Raw genomic sequence first — 19,926 nt, forward strand, 5'->3', positions numbered from 1 at the left:
TACCACCTCTTATCATCAAACCCACCCACAAAAGAAACCCATCTAAACATCCACCACCCCCTTCTTCTTCCTCTGAAACATGGGATAATTCAACGCATCCCACCTCCCATGAAACCCCACCCCAGGATGCCCCCAACTACTCATCGCAATCACCGCAATACTAATCATCGCCCCCTCCAACACCATAAACGTCGTCTGATCATTCGCCAAATGGCTACTAAACCCTCCGCACAGCTCCGCGACCCGGAAACAGCTCCGGATGTATATACACACGACGGCTAACCCCTGGCAGAATAGGAACGCTTTCCAGCGTTTACTTGCCCGAAGGCTAGCGAAGTCTGGGTTTAGGGTGACCAAGTCTCGTGAGGGGGAGACGAGGTCCTGGCTTTCGGATTCGTGCTTGCTGTGGTTTGCCATGCGGAACATGTTTGATGTTGATGATGGAGGGGATGGGTTGCGTGCGCTGAGGCGGTAGATCCGGAAGGCGTAGTCGAGACAGATCACGATGTAGAGGGTTAGGGAGGCTACTTGTGAGCTGAGACCGGCTATCATGATGTTGATTCCGTCTTGGACTTCGGAGGCGGAATCTGAGGTCGTGATGGCACCGCCGGCGGCTTGAAGGAGGAGCGAGATGATGTCGAAGCTGATGAAGATTAGGGAGTAGTTGCGCTGTTTTATCCGGGAGAGTTGCGGCGTGTAGGCGCCGACGATCCGGGCTAGGGAGACGTAGATGGCGCCGCTGAGGAAGGCGGGGGCGATGGTGAGGCAGACGAGGTACCTGGTTGAGAGGTTAGTTGGTTGTGGGAGGTAGTGGTTGGGGGGTAAGTACATGATGAACCACCGGTCAATGAATGGGTTGTGTCGCATGTAGATGCGCCCTATGTAGCCCAGTACTTCGAGGATGAGACCGCAGATGGCGCCGAAGAGGTAGCCCCAGGTGCGGTGTCGGATGCCGAGGTAAAGTTGGACGGGGATGAAGAGAGCGAATAGAGTGATGTAAAAGGCATTGCCACCTAGGTTGGGGAGATAGGTGATGTGGGCGTAGGACATAGGACATGTTTCCAGAGTACATTGTTGACTGCTGGTGATCCACGGCGCGGGGGCCGTGACGGTGGTCATGATGGTGACTTCTTCGTAGTCGGAAGGTATGGCTAGTATTGAAATAAGCTAATTGAGTGCCAGAATCAAGCTGTTCTGGCACTATTGTATCGCTGCGACAGTATCTGCTCCTGGATGTGCGTGGGTGGTGTTCGTCTAATGCGCCATGTAGTTCGCAGTAGTATATAGTAGCAATAGTATGCCACCAATAAAGGAGTAATTTCAATGGGAAGAAGCACGACGGAGGAAAAAAGACAGCTTATTAAATGAGACAGCAGCCATTTGGCTGCCTGTCGTCAATCGGACAGCGCAGATCGAGGCGCATCATTTGTGCTCGTTTGGTGTAAATGTAGGGACTTGGTAGGGCCTCGATCGGAAGCTCAAAAAGAGCATATTTACGCAGCAGCGAACCGGCTCACTGCAAGTGGAGATGCCGGCGTCAAGCCCAAGAAATGGTGGATGCTGCTGTTTTTACGCACCGACCAATCAAAATTCACTGCCATCTGGCACCGCTGACAAAGCACCTCACCTGCTGGCAGCGACGCGTGACTGCCTGATTCGGAATGCCATACTTACTACTTACTCCCTCGCTGGTTGAATCTGACTCCGCCACGCTCTTGACCCCCCGTACTTAGGGACAATGAGCGCCGCTTTTCTGCTTCTGCCTTCCGTATCACATCAGCAGTAGTAGGCTGTCAGATTCTGCTGCATCACCTTGTCATTTCATGATGATCCGGATGCCGTTCCGTGGACCGGCATATACGCGGTTGGCACTGTGGTCGCAATGTTTGCTACCGGCTCTCCCGAGTCTCTCACTAAGCTAGGCAGAAGTTAAAGTGCACACTGATAGCTTAGAACCTACTTGTCTATTTGCTACATCAAAGCACCTTGATTCACCATTGACCGATGGTTCTGGGTTTGACCAGACAACCTCCGAGTTCCGACTTCGGCCAGGTACAACCCAAAAATCGCTGCTGCAGCTACAGTTTCACTCAACTAAGACAAGGAGCTCATGTCGCTGCAAATACCTTCTCAGTATATTTCCAAACCCATCATCAATAAACCTGCAGGATTGAAATCACTGCCTCACATCAATAAGCCGATCTGCCCTACGTTTCGTGTAAAATCGGAGACAGTCAAACTACAATAACGCATGCGACACACATGTTGCCAAATTCTACAATCATGAGAATACCCCTGTAGTCAAAAACGAGATTCGCAAACTCATTCATCTCTATCCACCGTGACTGCATCGGGCACAATAATGCCATATCGCTTATGTTAGACAGTTACAGTGATTTTCGTTTGACCAAGATGGGTGGAGTTTCATCTACTGCTAATCAAGAATTTTCATCGTATGATTACATCCATTAGAGTCTGCCTATCTACAAATCTCCGAGAAAACCAGTCAAAATCCACCGTCAAACGCCAAATACACAATATGACCAACACGATACAAGTACTCGCAAAACAACAGTAGTCGAAAGGGGAAAAAGACTATATACAGGAACCCGAGCACGTCACTCACTCCATACCATCCCCGAGACGACTGGCAATCTCCAGCAGTGACTCCTTAACCTTGACCTGCCACTCGAGAAGCTGCTTCTGCCGTGCCATGCGCGTGTTATAAACGAACTTGATCTGCAGGGAGTCTCCGATTACGATGGCCTGGGTCTCAACCAGCGCGGTACGCAGAAGACCGGACCCAGATCCTGTCGCCTTTGGCTTGTTCACGTCCACATAGCGAAGCACAGAATCGTCGCGCTCCAGCTGTTGATACTGACCAAGATAGTTCATAGACAACTCAAACGGACTGTGGTGCTCAAAAGCGGCATGGCCATCGTCGGTTAGCCAGCGGGTTGCCCAGTAAGGAACCCCGTTGCCCGGCACACTGGCGCGCACATCTCGCACAGCCTGCAAGTCGTCGACAATATCACCAGAGGGTTTGATTACTACCGGAGTGGAGGAGGTAAACCATCCAATAGTGTTGGAGACATCAAGATCTCCGCCAAACTCATCCCGACCATGGCTGTAGATAAAGACCGCGGGTACCGGACGGTCACTGAACGTCGCGCTGAAGGCGTGGAAGATCGCTGACAGGAAGATGTCGAGCGGTTTAGTCTGATACTGATGGTTGCATTTTCCCATCAAGCGAGCGGTTGTCTTGGTGTCTAGGGAAAACTCCTGGATAGTTTCGGTCACGAAAAGGTTCATAGATTCTTCCATTTGCCAATAGTCGTATAGGGGAGCAGGGACCGAGAAAGGCAGCGCGTATTCGGGTGTCCATTTCTCATCGGCATGCTCCTTGAGCTTACGGCACCACAAGGCAAAGGAGTCTGAACGGTGGGAGGTGATTGCCCCAGTGGATAAGCCTTGTTGCATATCTTGGAGGAGAATGCGCCATGAAACGGTGTCGATGATCATGTGGTGTACAGTAAGTCCAACATACCGGTCTCCATTCGGAAGCTTGAAGACTATGGCACGCATCAAAGGACCACGCTGCAAATCGAAGCCCGACTGGTTGGGCGCAGTGTATGGTTCGATAGCTTTCAAGTCAGGCACTTCCATCTCCTGGTACATATGACTATTGGACCGGTCCAGAGGGATATATTGCATCCAGCGACCCGATTCATCGCGCTGGAACCGAGCACGGAGCATGGGATGACGCTCTACCGTTGCAGCCACCACCGGCTCTAGGTCGGAATCAGAATGGACCGATAACAAGAATGTAGTGTTGTATCGATTGAGATCGCAGTGCTGTTTCAGGTCGAACTCCCAAGTCTGCTGAGGAGAGAGATTAAATGGAACACCGATATCGTCTTCCATTGGCTCATCATCTTCATCCAGAGGTCGCACTCTCAGTGCTAATTCGGCGATAGTAGGACATTGAATGAGATCTTTGACTGCGAGCGATAGCCTGGCATCACGACACTGAGCGATAACCTGCATAGCTGAGATGGAATCACCACCAAGGCTCTGGAAGGATCGCTCCATACTGATGCTTTCTTCAGGTCGGTTCAGCACGGAGGCCCAAATACGTCTCAGCTCAACTTCGGCAGGTGTACTTGGGCCGCGGCCGCTGGCTTTGGATCCTACGTTGGCAATCTGCTCATATGTGGCATCGTCCAGGGTCTCGACCCAGCGCCGAACCTTCTTCCGGTCCAGCTTTCCGGAAGGCAACAAGGGGATCGCGTTCACTGGTACCCACAGGGCCGGAACCATGTAAACCGGAAGGGCTGCAGATATGGTGTTAGCGATTCTGGTCACGACCGCCATAACTTCAGGTCGCCTGTTCTCTGGCACGAGAGACATTCGTCCGTCCTCGGCAGGAAGATCAAAACCCTTGAAAGAAACCACAGCCAAAAGCTGCTTCTTGAACGGGCCCTGAGATGGGAGCAAAGTCATTGCATGGTGGATAGTCTCATCGCGCTCGATATTGTACTCGATCTCGCCCAATTCAACACGCTGGCCGCGAATCTTGACCTGCCCATCGGCTCTGCCGATGAAATGAATCGTGCCATCTGCATTGTATCGCACAAGATCACCAGTGCGGTAATACCGCTCCAGCTTCCGAGATCCATGAACAAAGCTCTTTTGTTCGACAAAGGCAGCAGCTGTTTTTTCAGGGTCTCCCAGGTAGCCTCTCGCCAGAATTGGTCCTGAGATCAAGAGCTCTCCAACAGCACCAATGGGGAGTAGCCTTGAAGGCTGCTTGGCATCAACAACCCAGAGGACGCCACCAACTGCGTGTCCAATATTGGCTGGATCGGTAGTAGGTTGCAGCCCTGGGTTAGCTGCTGCTGCCACAGAGCACTCACTGGGTCCGTATCCATTGTACAGCTGTACCCTGTCAGCCCAGTTGAGAATATCACCCTTTGAAAGAGCTTCGCCGCCAAGTATCAACGTTTTCAGTGAGGGCACATCGGATGGCTGTAAGAGTTTAAGAACAGATGGAGTAAGGAAAGTCCAGTTGATATTGAGCACATTAATGCAGTGCTTGATATCCTTGCTCAAATCTTCGTCTGGCACGCATATGCATGCACCGAACATGAGTGATGTCATGATCTCTAGGAGACTAACGTCGAAGCTGTAGGAGGCAAACTGCAGCACTCGAGATGAGGGACCCAGGCAGGCAAGCTTTCCTTGAGCCAGCGCTCCAGAGCAGAAAGCAGCATGTTGCACAACACATCCCTTAGGCTTCCCTGTGCTGCCAGAAGTGAAGATGACGTAGGCGTCATCATTGGGGCGGGCTCTCACGACACCTTGGTTGAGATCATCTCCTTCGTGCTTTAACTTGTCGAGGAGAGCTTGATCAACACTGACAATCGTTGGAACCAGATTGTCCCAATTCGAAGCGTATTTTGGAGATGCCAGCACAACATTGGCTGCAGTTTGAATAGAAGCCTCGCGGAGGCGCTCCACCGGGGTTTTAGGATCGAGCGGAACGAATGCAGCTCCAGTACCCAGAACAGCAAGCATGGCAACGATAGCCCATGCTGACTTTTCGAATGTCAGCGGCACGTAATCTCCGGCGCCAATGCCAAGAGTCGTCAAGTATTGAGACAGAGATAACCACATTCGTCCAAACTCCTTATAAGTTATCTTTTCAGCCAGATTGTCAATAGCAATAGCATGAGGTGTGCGCATAGTCTGTTGAAGCACGAGGTATGGAACTGTAGAAGATGCCGTTTCTGGCACATTCTGGTTCCAAGATGCAATTTGCGACAGATCATACCGGCCGATAACACTGAGCTGATCAACTCGGGCCTCAGGGTTCTCAATCACGGACTTGAGAATGGCAGAGAATGTTCCCGAGATGGACTGAGCTTGGGATTCCGAGATACTGTCAGTCCAGTATCCGAGTTTGATGTCCAGGTTGCTCGGCGAATCGATAACGTGAACTGTAATATTGTACTACACCAGGTTAATTATTGCAAATTGTTATCAAGTGAAATCATACCTCTGTCGGCTCTCGTACGACGAGTCCCTTGAAGTCAATATCAGTCACAATTTCGTCGCTGTCAACGTCAGTCATAGTTTGGAAGGAAATGCCAGTGTTGAACAAAGGCATTCCTGCGAGTCCAAGTGCATGTTGAATCTCTGCAAGCGAGCAGTGCTGATGTGCAAGAGAATCTAGGAACTCTTCTTGGCAAGCCTTCAAGGCATCCTTGACAATAGTGGAGTCGTCTAGCAATGCCTTACATATGAGGACGCTGATCGTTGGCCCGACCATGTTAACTAGGTCTTCGACGGGCGCATCTCTTCCGGATGCCAGATAACCGAAGCAAATATCGTCTCGACCAACATACACCCGACAGACAAGAGCCCAGACTGTCTGCACAAGGTTGGAGATCGTGATACTGTGGGAGACACAAAAGTCGCGCAGAACGCTGGTAGGCGACTCAAGCGCTACCTCGGCGTACTTCAGCTCAGGTGTACCTTCAGCCTCAGCCAATTTGGGAAAATAGCATGGTTCGACCTCGGCAAGATGGTCCTTCCAGAAAGTGATGCTGGCAGCCATGTCATTTGCAGCAACATATTGGACAAAGTCACTGTACTTGGCACCTCCATTGGGTTCATCTAGTGTTCCCGCGTAAGCTCGCTTCAGGTCCCTGAGAATCAGTGACTTGGATACGCCATCGACGATGGTATGGCTAGCGTCGACTCTGCAGAACACTCTACCATCCACTGTGAAACTGATTGAAAATCGATGGGGAGGGACCACGGAGTTGGTGCCTAGGTCGATTGTCTCCTTCAACACAGATCCAACATCGACATCTGAGCATGGTGTTACCGAAACTTCCGCTCGAGGACGTCTCAGAACAATTTGAGCGTAGGGCTCTTTGCCACCAAAGTCGTCGGTAAAGATAGTCCTCAGCGCAGGGTGGTAATCGACTACCTTTTGCCAAGAGGAGAGCAATCTACCGATGTCGATTGTCTCGTCAGACTCGCGGGACGTCACCTCCCAGCCGATGGATACGTTGTAACTGCCCTGCTTCCTGGCTTGGCTCATAAGAATACCTTGCTGCAATGGAGAGCAGGGATACACGTCCTCTATCTGATCCGACCTGAGACCAAGCTGTGGAAGGTGCTGACGATTAATTCTGTCAATGGATGGATAATCGAGTGCAAGTAATGGGATGTCCGCCAAAGTGAATTCCCTGACCGTGTTGGGTGCTAGGATCTCGACTGCTTGCGCAATGTTCCGTCTGTACTGGCCGACAAACGGGGATAGCTTCTGAGCGCTGACCTGATCGGACCCGACCGTGATTCTAAACTGTCCAGCCTCAAGGAGACATGAAACCTCGATTATTGTGTCGACGATGGCGCCCAAACCGTGTCGTCCAGTTGGAGTGATCTGCTTCAATACAGTACCATCTATAATATGGCCAGGCAAGCCGTAGGTGAAGATGATGTTGGAAGAGCCAGGAGTGCTACTTTCATCTCTTCGCCGAATATTGTCCTTGGTCTCACGGATTAGCTGAAGAGTGACCTGATCCGAGTGTTCAACAGGCACGTGCACGGGTTGCATTGAAGAGAATTGGCCAACAAGGCCTCTCAAGCCCTTGCTGAGAGTAGACTCCCGGGCAGAGCTCTCGACAATAGCCTGGGTGGGTTGGCCCTGCTTCTTGAAGATTTGGTAATATGAGGGGATCAATGCCGCCAGAAGTAGTTCCGGTGTGTTGGTGCCGAACTTCGCGTTGCAGGGTCCAGTGAGAAGCCCTGTAATCTCGCAGTCGAGTTCTAGCGTTTCTGTAACATATTCCCGATCTCCACTGACAGTGGCAGTGGTAAAGGTTTGCAAAGAGCCGGCAATAGCCTTCGTGCCACGTTCGCTCCTCAGGTGGTCAAGCCAAGCATGAGAGAACTCGTCTCTGGACCAAAGCTTACTTTCCCAGACATGTTTCGTTTTGTCCTCATCTGATTGAAGCAAGTAATCGAGGTGACCAATAACAGTACTCAGAGACTGAGAATCAAGGGTGGCTGCATGAATGACAAGAGAGATGTGCTGTATGCCGCGAAGAGAGAACAAATCAATCATGAAATTTGGGTTACCATTTATACCAAGGCACGTCTGACGACGTTGCACAATCTCTTTCGCTTCCTCCAAGCTAGAAACATGGTTCAGGTTCAGGTGGTAAACTGGAGTTTCAAGCTCGTCGTGGTCTTTGAATGCTTGAAACCATTCCCCATTTTGCTCCTCGAACCCGAGAGTGAGCGCGGGATAGGAAGAAGTGATGCTTTCCAAGGCATTGTCGAGCTGCTGAATACTGACTTTGTGATTGAGCTTCAGCAGTATAGCGTGGTGGATGGCACTGTTGCCAGAACGTGACGCTTCGAGGAATGTGCGCTGTAGGTGCGATGTCGGAAGGTGATCCGCCTTGCTGCCCAGGAGCACATTCGCCGAGCCAGACTCTTCTATCTTAGAAGCAATTTCAGTGACGTTGCACCGCAATAGGTCAGCTACTAGAACCGTCACTCCAAGTTTGCGGAACTCAGACATGACAGCCATCGCTTTGATAGAGTCACCACCCACAGACAGGAAGTTGCTGTGTTTGCCAATTTGCTCCTCCGATATATTCAAGATTTTCGACCAGACCTTCTGTACTAAATTCTCTGTATTGCTCATAGACTCCTTGTTATCAGGTTTGTCGGAGTTACCCATGATGTGCTGGAAGGCCTCGGTGCTGATATCAGTAACGAATTCCGCAACCTTCTTCCGGTCCATCTTGCCCGATGACATGAGCGGAAGATTCTCCAGGGCAATCCAAACGGTCGGGACCATATAGGAGGGAAGCAGATGTGACAGCCTCTTTGCAATTGCCTGTGTTTCTTCTGCGGCCTCGGCATGGTCCACCAAGCGGATACTCGTGTGTGTCTGCACCGAGGCGGTCGTATATTGCTTATGAAGAGACACAACACCAACTAAGCGGGATTTGCAAAGACCAGTGTATGGCACGAGTGCCATGCCGTTACGGATGAGTGTATCTGTCCAGAGATGGTGCTCTACCTCCCCCAACTCCATGCGCTGCCCATGGAGCTTGACCTGGTGATCCTTACGTCCGATGAAGTGGATCATACCATCTGCATCGTAGCGTACCAGGTCACCCGTTTTGTAGAAGCGATTCCAGATTTGTGAAGTACCGGGGGTCATCCAAGCAGGACTTTGGAAGAAAGCTGCTGAGGTTTTCACGGGGTCTTTGAGATACCCACGCGAGACAATGGGACCTTGGATGATTAGCTCACCTGTGGCGCCAACAGGGAGGAGTACGTTGTGATTTTGCGGATCAACTATCCAACATACACCACCGATCGCTCTACCGATATTCCGTGGGCTGGACCGGGGGTGGAGCTGAGTGTTGGCAGTAGCTGCGACGGAGCATTCACTGGGCCCATAACCGTTCATCAGCTGGAGCTTTCCCGCCCATGTCATCATATCTGACTCTGACATAGCTTCGCCTCCTAGTACTAGAGTCCTCAAGAGCGGCAGTTGATCAGGAGTCAATACCTTCAGGACCGACGGCGTCAAGAAAGCCCAGTTGACACGGAAGTCGTTCATGGAATGGACAAAGTCTGCGCGTCCAAGTTGCTCATTCGGGATGCAGATACAAGCGCCAAAAATAAGCCCCGTGAGGATCTCCAAAATGCTCACATCGAAGCTGTATGAGGCGAACTGAAAGATCCGAGAATGAGGTCCCATGTTGGCCGCTTCACCCTGCCGCAGAGACCCACTGCAGAAGGACTGGTGCTCAATCATCGTGCCTTTGGGCTTTCCGGTGCTACCAGAGGTAAAGATCACATATGCAAGATTCTCAGGTGTGACAGCGACTGGAGCAAGGCACCTGTCACCACTCGTCAGGACTGTTTGTTCACTGACTATTATTGTCTTAACAGAGAAGTCTCCAAGGAGATCGTGATATTTGGCTGTTGTCAAAACAATTGGTGCATCGACTTGGCTGACAATCTCTCGTAGGCGTGATGAAGGGTGCGTCGGGTCGAGAGGAACAAAGGCACCACCGGCTTTTAGTACTGCAAGCATTGCTACGACATACCATGCCGTCTTCTCAAAACATAATGGCACAATCACCTCAGCCTTGACTCCTAATTCAACGAGCACGGTAGCTAGACGGTCGGATAGGGAATCAAGCTCAGCATACGTCATCTGAGCATCCCAAGAGTCAATAGCAGGAGCCTGTGGCTGCAGGAAAGCTCTCTGTCGAACTAATTCATGAGCACACTCAATCACTGGAGTAGGCGAGCTAGAATTCCAGTCGAGGATCTCCTTGTGGCTTAGCGGGCCCAAGTAGGTTGCACTTGCAAGGTCAGTGTCTGGGTTGTTGTTGACCAATTCGAATGTCTGACGGAGAGTGTCGGCCAAATGCACTGCGAGGTTCTCTGATACCGTGGACGGGGTATAGAGCATACGAATGTCAATGCCATTCTTAGTATTAATGGCATGGAGCTCGAGATCAAGCTATGGAAGGTAAGTCTCTATCTTTTGGTTGTTGATAAACAAGTGCGCCTTACCTTTGGCAACGGCGAGATAGTTTCGCCATCTACACGTTCCTCGCGAAGGATTACAGCGCTGCGAAAGGTTTGATATGGTTGAGCGTCGGGTTTGGCGTCTTGTGCTTCCATCACGGAACGAGGATGTTGCAAAGTTGTCCTCACTGCTTCAAGAAGGTCTTCGACCTTGAGGAACTCGTCGAAATCAAATGATATATCTGTGGTTACTATTAATCCCAGTACTTTCGGAGCTGGGCATACTATACTCACTCGTGAAGCCAGATCCAGTTGTTGTCTCATTATGGTATTCATAATTCACACCTTCCATACCATAGCAACGAAGGGCAAGGCCAAAAGCTGTGCAGAGGATTTCGGGTACCCCAGCTGTGATTCCAGTCTTCCCTTCAAGAGGCAAAAAGTCATCTATAGAAGCAGGCTGCTCCGAGACTGAGATAGAGTCATGCTTGATGCTTTTGAGAGACTTAGGCTCGATGTTAAGACGAGGTGGCTCAGGGATGGATAAAGCAATTGGAGCCATTTGCGCAGCTTGTCAATGAGAGAAAGGTAAAGTTCGCAGAAGGAAGAGACAGACGGCAGGCCATGTTGATTTGATTAAAAGGAACTTTAGGAACAAGAAAGAAAGCCTCTCCCAGGATATGTCTCTATCGACAAGGCTTGTACAAAGATGTCCGGCCTTTGAAAGGTTGGATTGAGCCTGAGAACCAACACTACATTCTCCTGTCAGCTTCGTGTCGGAGGCTTCGAGCAACAGGGACTGAACGAATCGATCGAGCAAGTGAAGCTGATACGATTGTGGCATGCAGCCATCGCGTAATTGCCTCAGATGTGTATCGAACCTAGTATTGATACCTGCTCTGATACCAAACCGTCACGTATTTCGTATGTAACGGTGTCACGGTAATTATGGCCGTCATGATACCGTGCTCGGGGAGAATTGTCAAGGGACCCACCGGCCACATGGATAGCAAGGATCATTCCTGCATGGTCCAAGGCTTCGCTCATCGCGCCAGCGAAGATCGTGTGGGGTCCAAAACATGAAAGTCCAAGCGTCGCTGCAGGATCCGACCTGCTCCAATGGCGTGGTTATATTTACGCACCCGCCAATGAGCACCACCCACGCCTGAACAGCGTCTCCGCGGTCGCCTGCGCCTATGATTATGCCCCTCTTGGACATACAGGTGCTCAAGCTGGTGCATTACCCTAACAATGCCGGGGGTAGGCAGGCAGCAGCTCTCTGCTGGTAATCCATCTGAGGATTTCGAACAGTATTGGAGAACCCCAAACAGTGCTATGAGCTTAGGCAGTGCGACACAACGAACACCATAGGAGTGAGTCCTGGCAGTCCAAGGTCTGAAGTGCAAACTATATCGCTTCACTCCAGATGGCACAAGTCTGTACCTCCTCCCATTACTCTTCGAGATAGGTGAAGTCGCAATGAACTGTACCATCGCCTCTCAAGGTGCTTTCGGGCCTCAGGGTCGGGAGTGTTATGGCGGCTACGACTTTACTCTGCTATTCGAGGAGTCTGTAATGACGATCGGCCCGATCGGACTTTTACTTCTTTGTCTTTTCCCTAGAGTGGTCTACCTATACAGAAAGGCACCGAGAGATGGAAGTAAAGATGGCGCTTATACGGCCAAACTCGTAGGTCGCATAATCTTGTGCTCTTGCGCCCAAGTCTTCGTCACATCGTTAACTTTGTCGCAGATCAGCTATGGGTGGTTCGCCGCCGTCCAAACGGCTATTCTAGTATCATGGACATCAAGTAATGAACCCGTGACACGCACGACTATCCCAGCTGCGGCGCTCAGTCTGGTCGATGCTATTATGCTCGGTGTCGCATCGCATTTTGAACACACGCGCTCTGTGAAACCGGCCCTTCTCAACGAGATCTACCTCTTTTTCACCATTGCCTTCGATGCCGTTCGACTACGCACGTCATGGGGTGTGGGGTATCATGGTCATATATTCAAGTTATTGACTATTTCGGTTATATGGAAGTTGGTCTTGCTAGTGCAGGAGGCCTGGCCTCGGGCGCTTGGTACATTGGAACAGTCATACAGTCCTGAAGAGAAGGTCGGGTGGATCAACCGGCGCATGTTTTGGTGGGTTAATCCGTTACTGTTTCTGGGCTCCAAAAAAGATCTACAGGCAGACGATCTCTTCACACTCAACCGGTCCCTGCAATCTGAAGTTTGTTCGAAGAGCTTCTCCAAGGTTTGGGAGAATGGTAGGCTTGTCCCCCTCTCTTTTGTGAATTTAGCTAAGTATGAGTAGCAAGCCCGACAAGGAAAGGCAAGAGAAATGGACTTCTCTGGATTATGGCGTGGGAGCACAAGCTGGTTCTTCTCACTGCCGTTATTCCTCGACTGTGCTTCACGGCTTTTACCTTCACCCAGCCGTTTCTTATCGATGCGGTCGTCAAATACCTCCAAACTGTGTCGGAGAAACACAATCGCAAGGATGGATATGGGCTGCTTGGTGCATATATCATTGTATACGTGGGTTTAGGGGTGAGTTTGGTCAAATGTTTGATGCTTTGCGAAATGCTAATACTGGTTCAGATTTCCGAAGCCTGTTACCAGCATATCACCTACCGTACTATCGTCCTCATGAGGGGTTGCCTTGTGCCGCTAATCTATGAGAAGACACTCTCCATGGATCCGAGATCCGCCGAAGAATATGCCCCAGTAACGTTGATGAGCGCTGACATTGAAAAGATAGCCTTTGGTATGCGCTACATGCATGAAGCTTGGGGTAATATTGTCGAAATTGGTTTGGCACTGTGGCTGCTGTATCGCGAGCTAAACTATGGAGGACTTAGTCCTATCCTTATTGCAGTCGGTAAGTCTTTCCACCGGAGCAGACAAGCTAGGACTGGATATTAACATTCTGCTAGTGTGTGGAGCTACTGCTGCAACCATGGCACCGGCTGTCGGGCGGCGTCAGGCGACTTGGGTTGAGGGCATACAAAAGAGAATCGACGTCACGACATACATGATCAACTCCATGAAGAGCTTGAAGTTGGAAGGACTGACCCCTTGGTTCATGGATTTTGTACAAAATTTGCGAGTTCAGGAGATAGGATACGCTAATCGCTTCCGGTCCTTTCTCATATACGCTGTCAGCTTGTGTTAGTACATTATTTCATGGCTACTTGAAAACTTACTGACATTCACCAGCATTCGGAACTTCGGTCATATCGCCCGTCGTCGGCTTCGGTATATTCATCGCCTTATCGCGATCTGACAATGGCCCGGAGCTGACCACCGCAAGGGCATTTACAACTCTGTCTCTGTTTTCGGTCCTTCAGAACCCAATGTCAATGTTACTTCAATCTGTTCCAAACCTCATCTCGGCCGTCGGATCTATCGAGCGCGTGCGCGTGTTCCTAATGATCGAGAACACCAAAGAAGTCGGCTTCCTCAGCTCCTTTACCTCCGAACAGACCCTCTTCCCAGAAATGGACAACCTCCGAGACATGGAAATGAAGAATACAGAAATGGAGAATGCAGTCGAGGCGTTGAACTGGAGTGTGGGATGGGTATCTACTCGTGAGCCGGTCGTGAAACGAATGACTTTCAAAATCCGACCGTCTACGCTTACGATCATTACAGGCCCAACTGGCTGTGGGAAGTCGACTTTGTTAGCAGGCCTGAGGGGCGAGACAGCCGTGACCAAAGGGTACATGAGGTGTCGCTACTCGTCTGCCGCATTTTGTAGTCAAGATCCGTGGCTGCAGAACGGAACTATTCTCAGTAATATCCTTGGCCCTGCGACTTATGAGCCGCGATGGTTTCGGGAGGTTACGCAGGCTTCTGGCTTGAGACAAGACCTGAGGTCGATGCCGTTAGGTGTTCAGACGGTTGTGGGAAGTAAAGGACTGTCATTGAGCGGCGGCCAGAAGCATCGTGTTGTAGGTTACTTAAGTAGCTGGAGCTCTAAATTACGAGACACTAATAACTACCTTGACAGGCACTTGCTAGGGCGCTTTATTCACGACAGCCCTTGTTGCTCCTCGATGATATATTTAGTGGGTTCGATGCGGACACAGAGAAGCTAGTGATAGCTCGGCTGTTCGGTCAAGGTGGCTTTTGTCGGAAACACAACCTGACCACCATCCTTGCAACCCATTCCAGTAAGTTATCTATTTAGACATCCTGGAGAGTATTAGAAACTAACCTTGATCTCAAAGCTCGCCTTACCTCCTCCGCAGACTACACCATCACGCTCGATAGCAAAGTCCGTTTCTCAGAAAAGGAGGATTCAATTGTTTCCAGCCTCCCCGGCCCTAGCGGAGGAGACTTCCTCCCAGAGCCCATAATGAGCGATGCAAGACTGAGCTGGATTGTGAGACAGTCCAATCCCGATGTACCGCACGAACTTGCCGCGCAGCTTGAAACATCTGATGCTAGCCGTCGGACAGGCGATGTGACGATCTATAAGTACTATCTTGAAATGGTTGGAAAACTCAACTCTGTGGTATTCTTTATCGCGGTCGCAATCTTCACATTCAGTTTGGCATTTCCGAGTAGGTACTGTAATCCGCTTTATCTGATTTAAGCTCACATTCGCAGGTGTATGGGTCCAGTGGTGGGCTGCTGCAAACGAAAAGCACCCATATAAGGACCTTGGCATGTATTTGGGCGTGTATGCGTTTCTAGCAGTTATGGCGGAACTGTCATTGTTTCTGGGATGCTGATAAGTATTTATCTTCACCATGAACAAGGCTAAAACTGACACGAAGTACGCATATGATGAGCAATATGATCCCCCGGGCGTCAAGAAGATTGCATAAGATTCTGCTTCGCACTGTTTTGAAGTACGTTCACTGCTCTCCCCTCATAGCCCTACTAACTTCTGCAGCGCTCCGATAGCTTTCTTTAATACGACGGATTCTGGCGTGACTACGAACAAGTAAGATAGCCATCGCTGTACTTTGACATGAAGCTTACAGGCGCATTAGGTTCAGTCAAGACATGCAACTAGTTGATATGGAGCTACCACTTGCTCTCGTTGAGACAAGCGTTGGTATGTCCAGAATGTCGCCCTCCCATACAGAACGCCACTAACATTTAGCCAGCCCTCATGTCTGCAATAGCACAGCTGCTAATAGTTTTCATCACTGGAAAATACCTTGCAGCCATCATCCCACTATGCCTTACAGTCTTCTACTTTCTACAAAAGTTTTATCTCCGAACTTCACGCCAGCTACGGTTCATGGAACTAGAAGCCAAATCTCCCCTCTATTCCAACTTCATGGAGACCGTGAACGGACTGGTAACCATTCGCGCTTTCGGATGGCAGACTAATTTTCTCAACAATATCTGCGGGTTAACAGATGCATCGCAACGGCCGTATTACCTGCTCTTCGTTATCCAGAGATGGCTCACCCTCGTCCTTGACATGGTTGTGGCAGGAATGGCAACACTGATTGTTGGAATTGCAGTCGGCGCTCCTGGTTCTATTGGAGCTGGTTCTGCGGGACTGGGACTGCTGAATATCATTAACGTGAGCGAAAGTCTGAAACAACTTATTTCAAATTGGACTGTCCTAGAAACATCTATCGGAGCAGTGTCGCGTGTCAGACAGTTTCAGGATGATGTTCAACCTGAGGATAGGCCGGAAGGACATATTGAAGTTCCGACTCGCTGGCCGGAGAGGGGTGACATTAAGTTCTTCAATGTTACTGCGTCTTATAGGTACTTTCCACTCACATTGTTACCTCTAAGTACTAACCGGTACACAGACCCGATAGCGAACCGATTCTCAATGACGTGACATTGTCAATCTCAGCTGGTGAGATGGTCGCTGTTTGCGGTCCTAGTGGCAGGTATGTTAGCTTTGTCCCTCTTGCAGGCTCTTATGAGATACTAAGGTCATCAAGTGGCAAGAGTTCATTAGTCCAACTCCTCTTCCGCCTTCTCGAACCCGACAATGGTCAAATTACTATCGACGGATTAGACCTTGGCTCTATCTCTTGCCAGGACATCCGATCGTCTCTCTCATGTATTTCCCAGGCAGTGACCATTCTTCCCGGCACTATACGACAAAACATAGATCCACTTGGGAAAGAATCTGACGAGAAAATTATCCAAGTATTGAAAGAGGTCAAGCTATGGGACATTATATCAACGCAACTTGGTGGCTTAGACGGCCAGGTGCAGGAAGACAGCTTCTCGCAGGGGCAGAAGCAGCTTTTGCGCTTAGCTGCTGCTATGTTGAGGAAGAGCAAAGTTGTGGTACTGGATGAAGCGACTAGTAGGTATGTTTACTTTCGTATCTCAAAGCAAGTGACTGGCTACGGGTTAGGTCGAAGATCGCTAAGTTTTAATCGAACAGTGTCGACCCCGAAACTGACGCTCTCATGCAGCGTCTCATCCGGACAGCATTCGCAGACTGCACAGTTATTGCAGTTGTTCATCGACTCCATACGATTCTTGATTTCCACAAAGTAGTTGTCATTGAGAGTGGACGCGTTGTCGAGTGTGGCGCTCCAAAAGACTTGCTGGCCGAGAATGGCCTGTTCAGCCAACTCTACGGGAGAAGCACCACTACTTCCACCACCACCACAGACATGGACCCCGAGAAATCATGGCTCAAGATATAGCCAGAAGTATGTCTAAGTGCTACTTTTTGCTGGTTGAGGCTTACAGGGCGTTATATTTCAGGCGTTGTGTTAATACATTGTGGCTGGATGTGATCAGTGATGTTTGGTTCGGTCCACGTATTGCCGCTGAGTGGCTTACAGCAACGGCATTATACCGATAATTGTGTATTCAACTCCTTCTGTTGCATTCCTTTGTCTCCTAGACGCTTTTAGCAATCCTACTCTGCTTATGGAGCAGTGACTCACTAAACGGAATTAATTCCTTCATAATTCCAAATACTTCCGGATTAACCATTCCGGCTTATCATGCCACGTCGCCCGACGGTGGAGCATAAAGGAGGATTTCTCTCCAGATTTGGAGTATATTTGCTTCTTCGTTTCCACTTCCTACCTCATCAAATCAATATAGCCGTATTTCGAAGCATCGAAGCATCGAATATCATGGGATCTCACCATCTCAGCACCGGCCCGGATACCAACATCCATTTCACCATCACTAAAGCTCAGTCTTCCTCATCATCTACGCCACTTCTTCTCTTCCTCCACTACTGGGGCGGTTCCAGTTCAACATGGCACGAGCAAACTTCACTTACATCCCCACACACCCTCAGCAACGCATACAACACAGTCGCTATTGACCTTCGCGGTTGGGGGCAATCCACAGGACCCGCAGACAGCTCAAAAGACTACTCCATTACTTCCATGGCATTGGACGTTGCCTCGGTGCTATCCCACCTCCAGAGCACCACCTCCTTCGTCGACAACGGCGTGATCCTGATCGGTCACTCCATGGGAGCGAAGGTCACCCTAGCTACTCTTTCGAAGCTTTCTGACAGCCTTTTATCTCTCATTAAGGGCCTCGTACTCGTCGCCCCGGCACCCCCAACACCACTGATCCTGCCCGCTGAGATGAGCGAGCAACAACGCAAAGCATATGATAACGAAGCCTCCGTTCGGTGGACGGTCGAAAATGTTCTGTCTAGTGTGCAGAATATTTCGAGTGACGATATGAACATGGTCATTAGGGATAGTCTGGCGGGAAGTACTCTTGCTCGGGACGGGTGGATTTTACATGGCATGCAGGAGGATATTACATCTGCTTTGGATGAGGTCTCTACTCGGATGGCAGGGTGGAATGGTAGGGTTAGTGTACTGGCTGGAGCGGAGGATATTGTTGAGAATAAGGATCGAATTGAGAAGGAGGTCGTTGGGGCGCTGGCTCAAAGGGGCTTTGAGGTGCAGTTTGAGGTTTTCAAAAACGTGAAGCATTTGATTCCGTTGGAAAATCCGGATGGTATCGCTAGGGCTATTCGCTCGGTTGCCGCATAGTGTTTGTATCCATTTTTCATTTTCAGGGCAGAATGGGTCTATATTATAATCATCAACCAATGATGTGGAAATGTATACTATTTATTGGACTTCGAGAAGTGCACAAGAGAGCATGTTCTAGGAAGAGAATAAAGTAGGTGACGTATTTGATCACTCTCAAACCCGCAGTACTTTCATTTCATTGACTACCTTCCAACTAAATCGTATGGATTGCTCCTACGATACCATCATTGATAGCTAGTTAGGGATCCTCACGGGGCTCGACTTCATATTAGGGTATACTGGTGTCACCGGACACTAAAGCAGCTTAGTAATATCACTATTCTGTTCAGCAGTCGCGGCATTAGCTTCCCATATCCGCCAGAACCCACAAATGGAGGTTGAATGTACTGCTGACTTCTGACTGATGTCTGAGGTGGGTGAATGGCTCAGCTACTGGCTGTCTCTGGCACCCCTGCCAAGCAAATCCGCCGTGGAGTCTGAGTTGAAATGACTACTCCCCGTTCTACGATATTCGCATCAACCAATAAGTTCTTTCACCTGCTTATCAGCGACGGTAGAGAACTAAGCGCTGCAGCCCCGATGGCACCATAGGCTCGGAAATAGAGTTTCACGAGAATATGCTACTACTATATTGCAGCAGCTAAGACACGTGCGTGCCACGTTTCGAAGCCCGCTAGCCTTGGGGCTGGAATGTTCCAGGATGGTTGCCTTCGTCAATGTGTCGGTATCGGTATCAATCTTGGTCTCTGCATTCGTCTCGGAGATGACCTCAGGGACTGATAATTCCATCCAACAGGATCCGACAGCCGGCTGCATCCGCAATAGGAGGATCTCCCGTAGAGGATTCAGTTCCTGACTCACGAGCAGCGATCCTCCCTCGATGATAGGTTAGGATCATCCCGGAGGGATGTGTCCATGCTTTGCCCGGTTCCACTAGATTTGACACTTCAGGCGATACACTTGATACACTAGTAAGGCACGTCTAGCGCGGTTTGGTTTTGCTGTGTATTCGTATGTAATACTTGTGACATATGGTATTACTGTTTACGAACAATACGATCCTGTAAGGAACGTCAAGATCATCATCACCGCACGTATACAGCCTCCGATTCAGCTCCGCCTTGTCGGATCCTGGAACAGGCACTTTTACGCTGCAAATTATCTTTATGCTTCACCCGTGTTCCTGGGTCGCCCACCATTGTTTCTCCGGACCGAGACCTCCGATTTGGCCCCCTTCGTTATCGTGAGATGACCCCATTGCCAGGCTTATCTCCCCGTGCTGCAGTGAGTGGTGTGATATATCACTTCAAAGGGCAACTGTTTTGACACCCAATTTCTAGAGTACAGCCGATTTACCT

General features: G+C 49.9%; 4 protein-coding genes across 4 annotated transcripts; 2 read left to right on the forward strand and 2 right to left on the reverse strand.

The window, feature by feature from the left end:
- Nucleotides 1-42: 42 nt before the first annotated feature.
- Nucleotides 43-1,119, reverse strand: BO79DRAFT_143730 (RTA1 domain-containing protein; the record flags this gene model as incomplete). The annotated part of the gene is made up of 3 exons (XM_025678343.1): nt 43-316; nt 425-778; nt 830-1,119. 3 exons carry the CDS (start codon nt 1,117-1,119, stop codon nt 43-45), a joined length of 918 nt encoding a protein of 305 aa, XP_025541417.1.
- Nucleotides 1,120-2,622: 1,503 nt separating this feature from the next.
- On the reverse strand, nt 2,623-11,143 carry BO79DRAFT_262336 (nonribosomal peptide synthase; the record flags this gene model as incomplete). The annotated part of the gene is made up of 4 exons (XM_025686584.1): nt 2,623-6,012; nt 6,059-10,573; nt 10,627-10,823; nt 10,876-11,143. 4 exons carry the CDS (start codon nt 11,141-11,143, stop codon nt 2,623-2,625), a joined length of 8,370 nt encoding a protein of 2,789 aa, XP_025541418.1.
- An 824-nt stretch (nt 11,144-11,967) lies between these two features.
- Nucleotides 11,968-17,433, forward strand: BO79DRAFT_262339 (P-loop containing nucleoside triphosphate hydrolase protein; the record flags this gene model as incomplete). Its single annotated transcript, XM_025686585.1, has 15 exons — nt 11,968-12,270; nt 12,334-12,856; nt 12,904-13,139; nt 13,191-13,470; nt 13,526-13,759; nt 13,809-14,542; nt 14,602-14,764; nt 14,822-15,157; nt 15,204-15,276; nt 15,493-15,543; nt 15,593-15,657; nt 15,710-16,328; nt 16,376-16,459; nt 16,514-16,891; nt 16,969-17,433. Coding segments are annotated over 15 exons (4,347 nt in total), but the record flags the coding sequence as incomplete, so codon positions are not given.
- A 197-nt stretch (nt 17,434-17,630) lies between these two features.
- On the forward strand, nt 17,631-18,584 carry BO79DRAFT_208339 (alpha/beta fold hydrolase). Its single transcript, XM_025682376.1, has one exon. The coding sequence runs from the start codon at nt 17,678-17,680 to the stop codon at nt 18,563-18,565; it is 888 nt and encodes a 295-aa protein (XP_025541420.1). The 5' UTR covers nt 17,631-17,677; the 3' UTR covers nt 18,566-18,584.
- Nucleotides 18,585-19,926: the final 1,342 nt, after the last annotated feature.

This window comes from Aspergillus costaricaensis (assembly GCF_003184835.1).
Source record: "Aspergillus costaricaensis CBS 115574 unplaced genomic scaffold BO79scaffold_10, whole genome shotgun sequence".
Classification (NCBI taxonomy): Eukaryota; Fungi; Ascomycota; class Eurotiomycetes; order Eurotiales; family Aspergillaceae; genus Aspergillus; species Aspergillus costaricensis.

Coding starts and splice junctions, on each gene's coding strand:
- BO79DRAFT_208339 (XM_025682376.1), top strand. CDS start 17,678: ATGGGATCTCACCATCTCAGCACCGGCCCGGATACCAACATCCATTTC.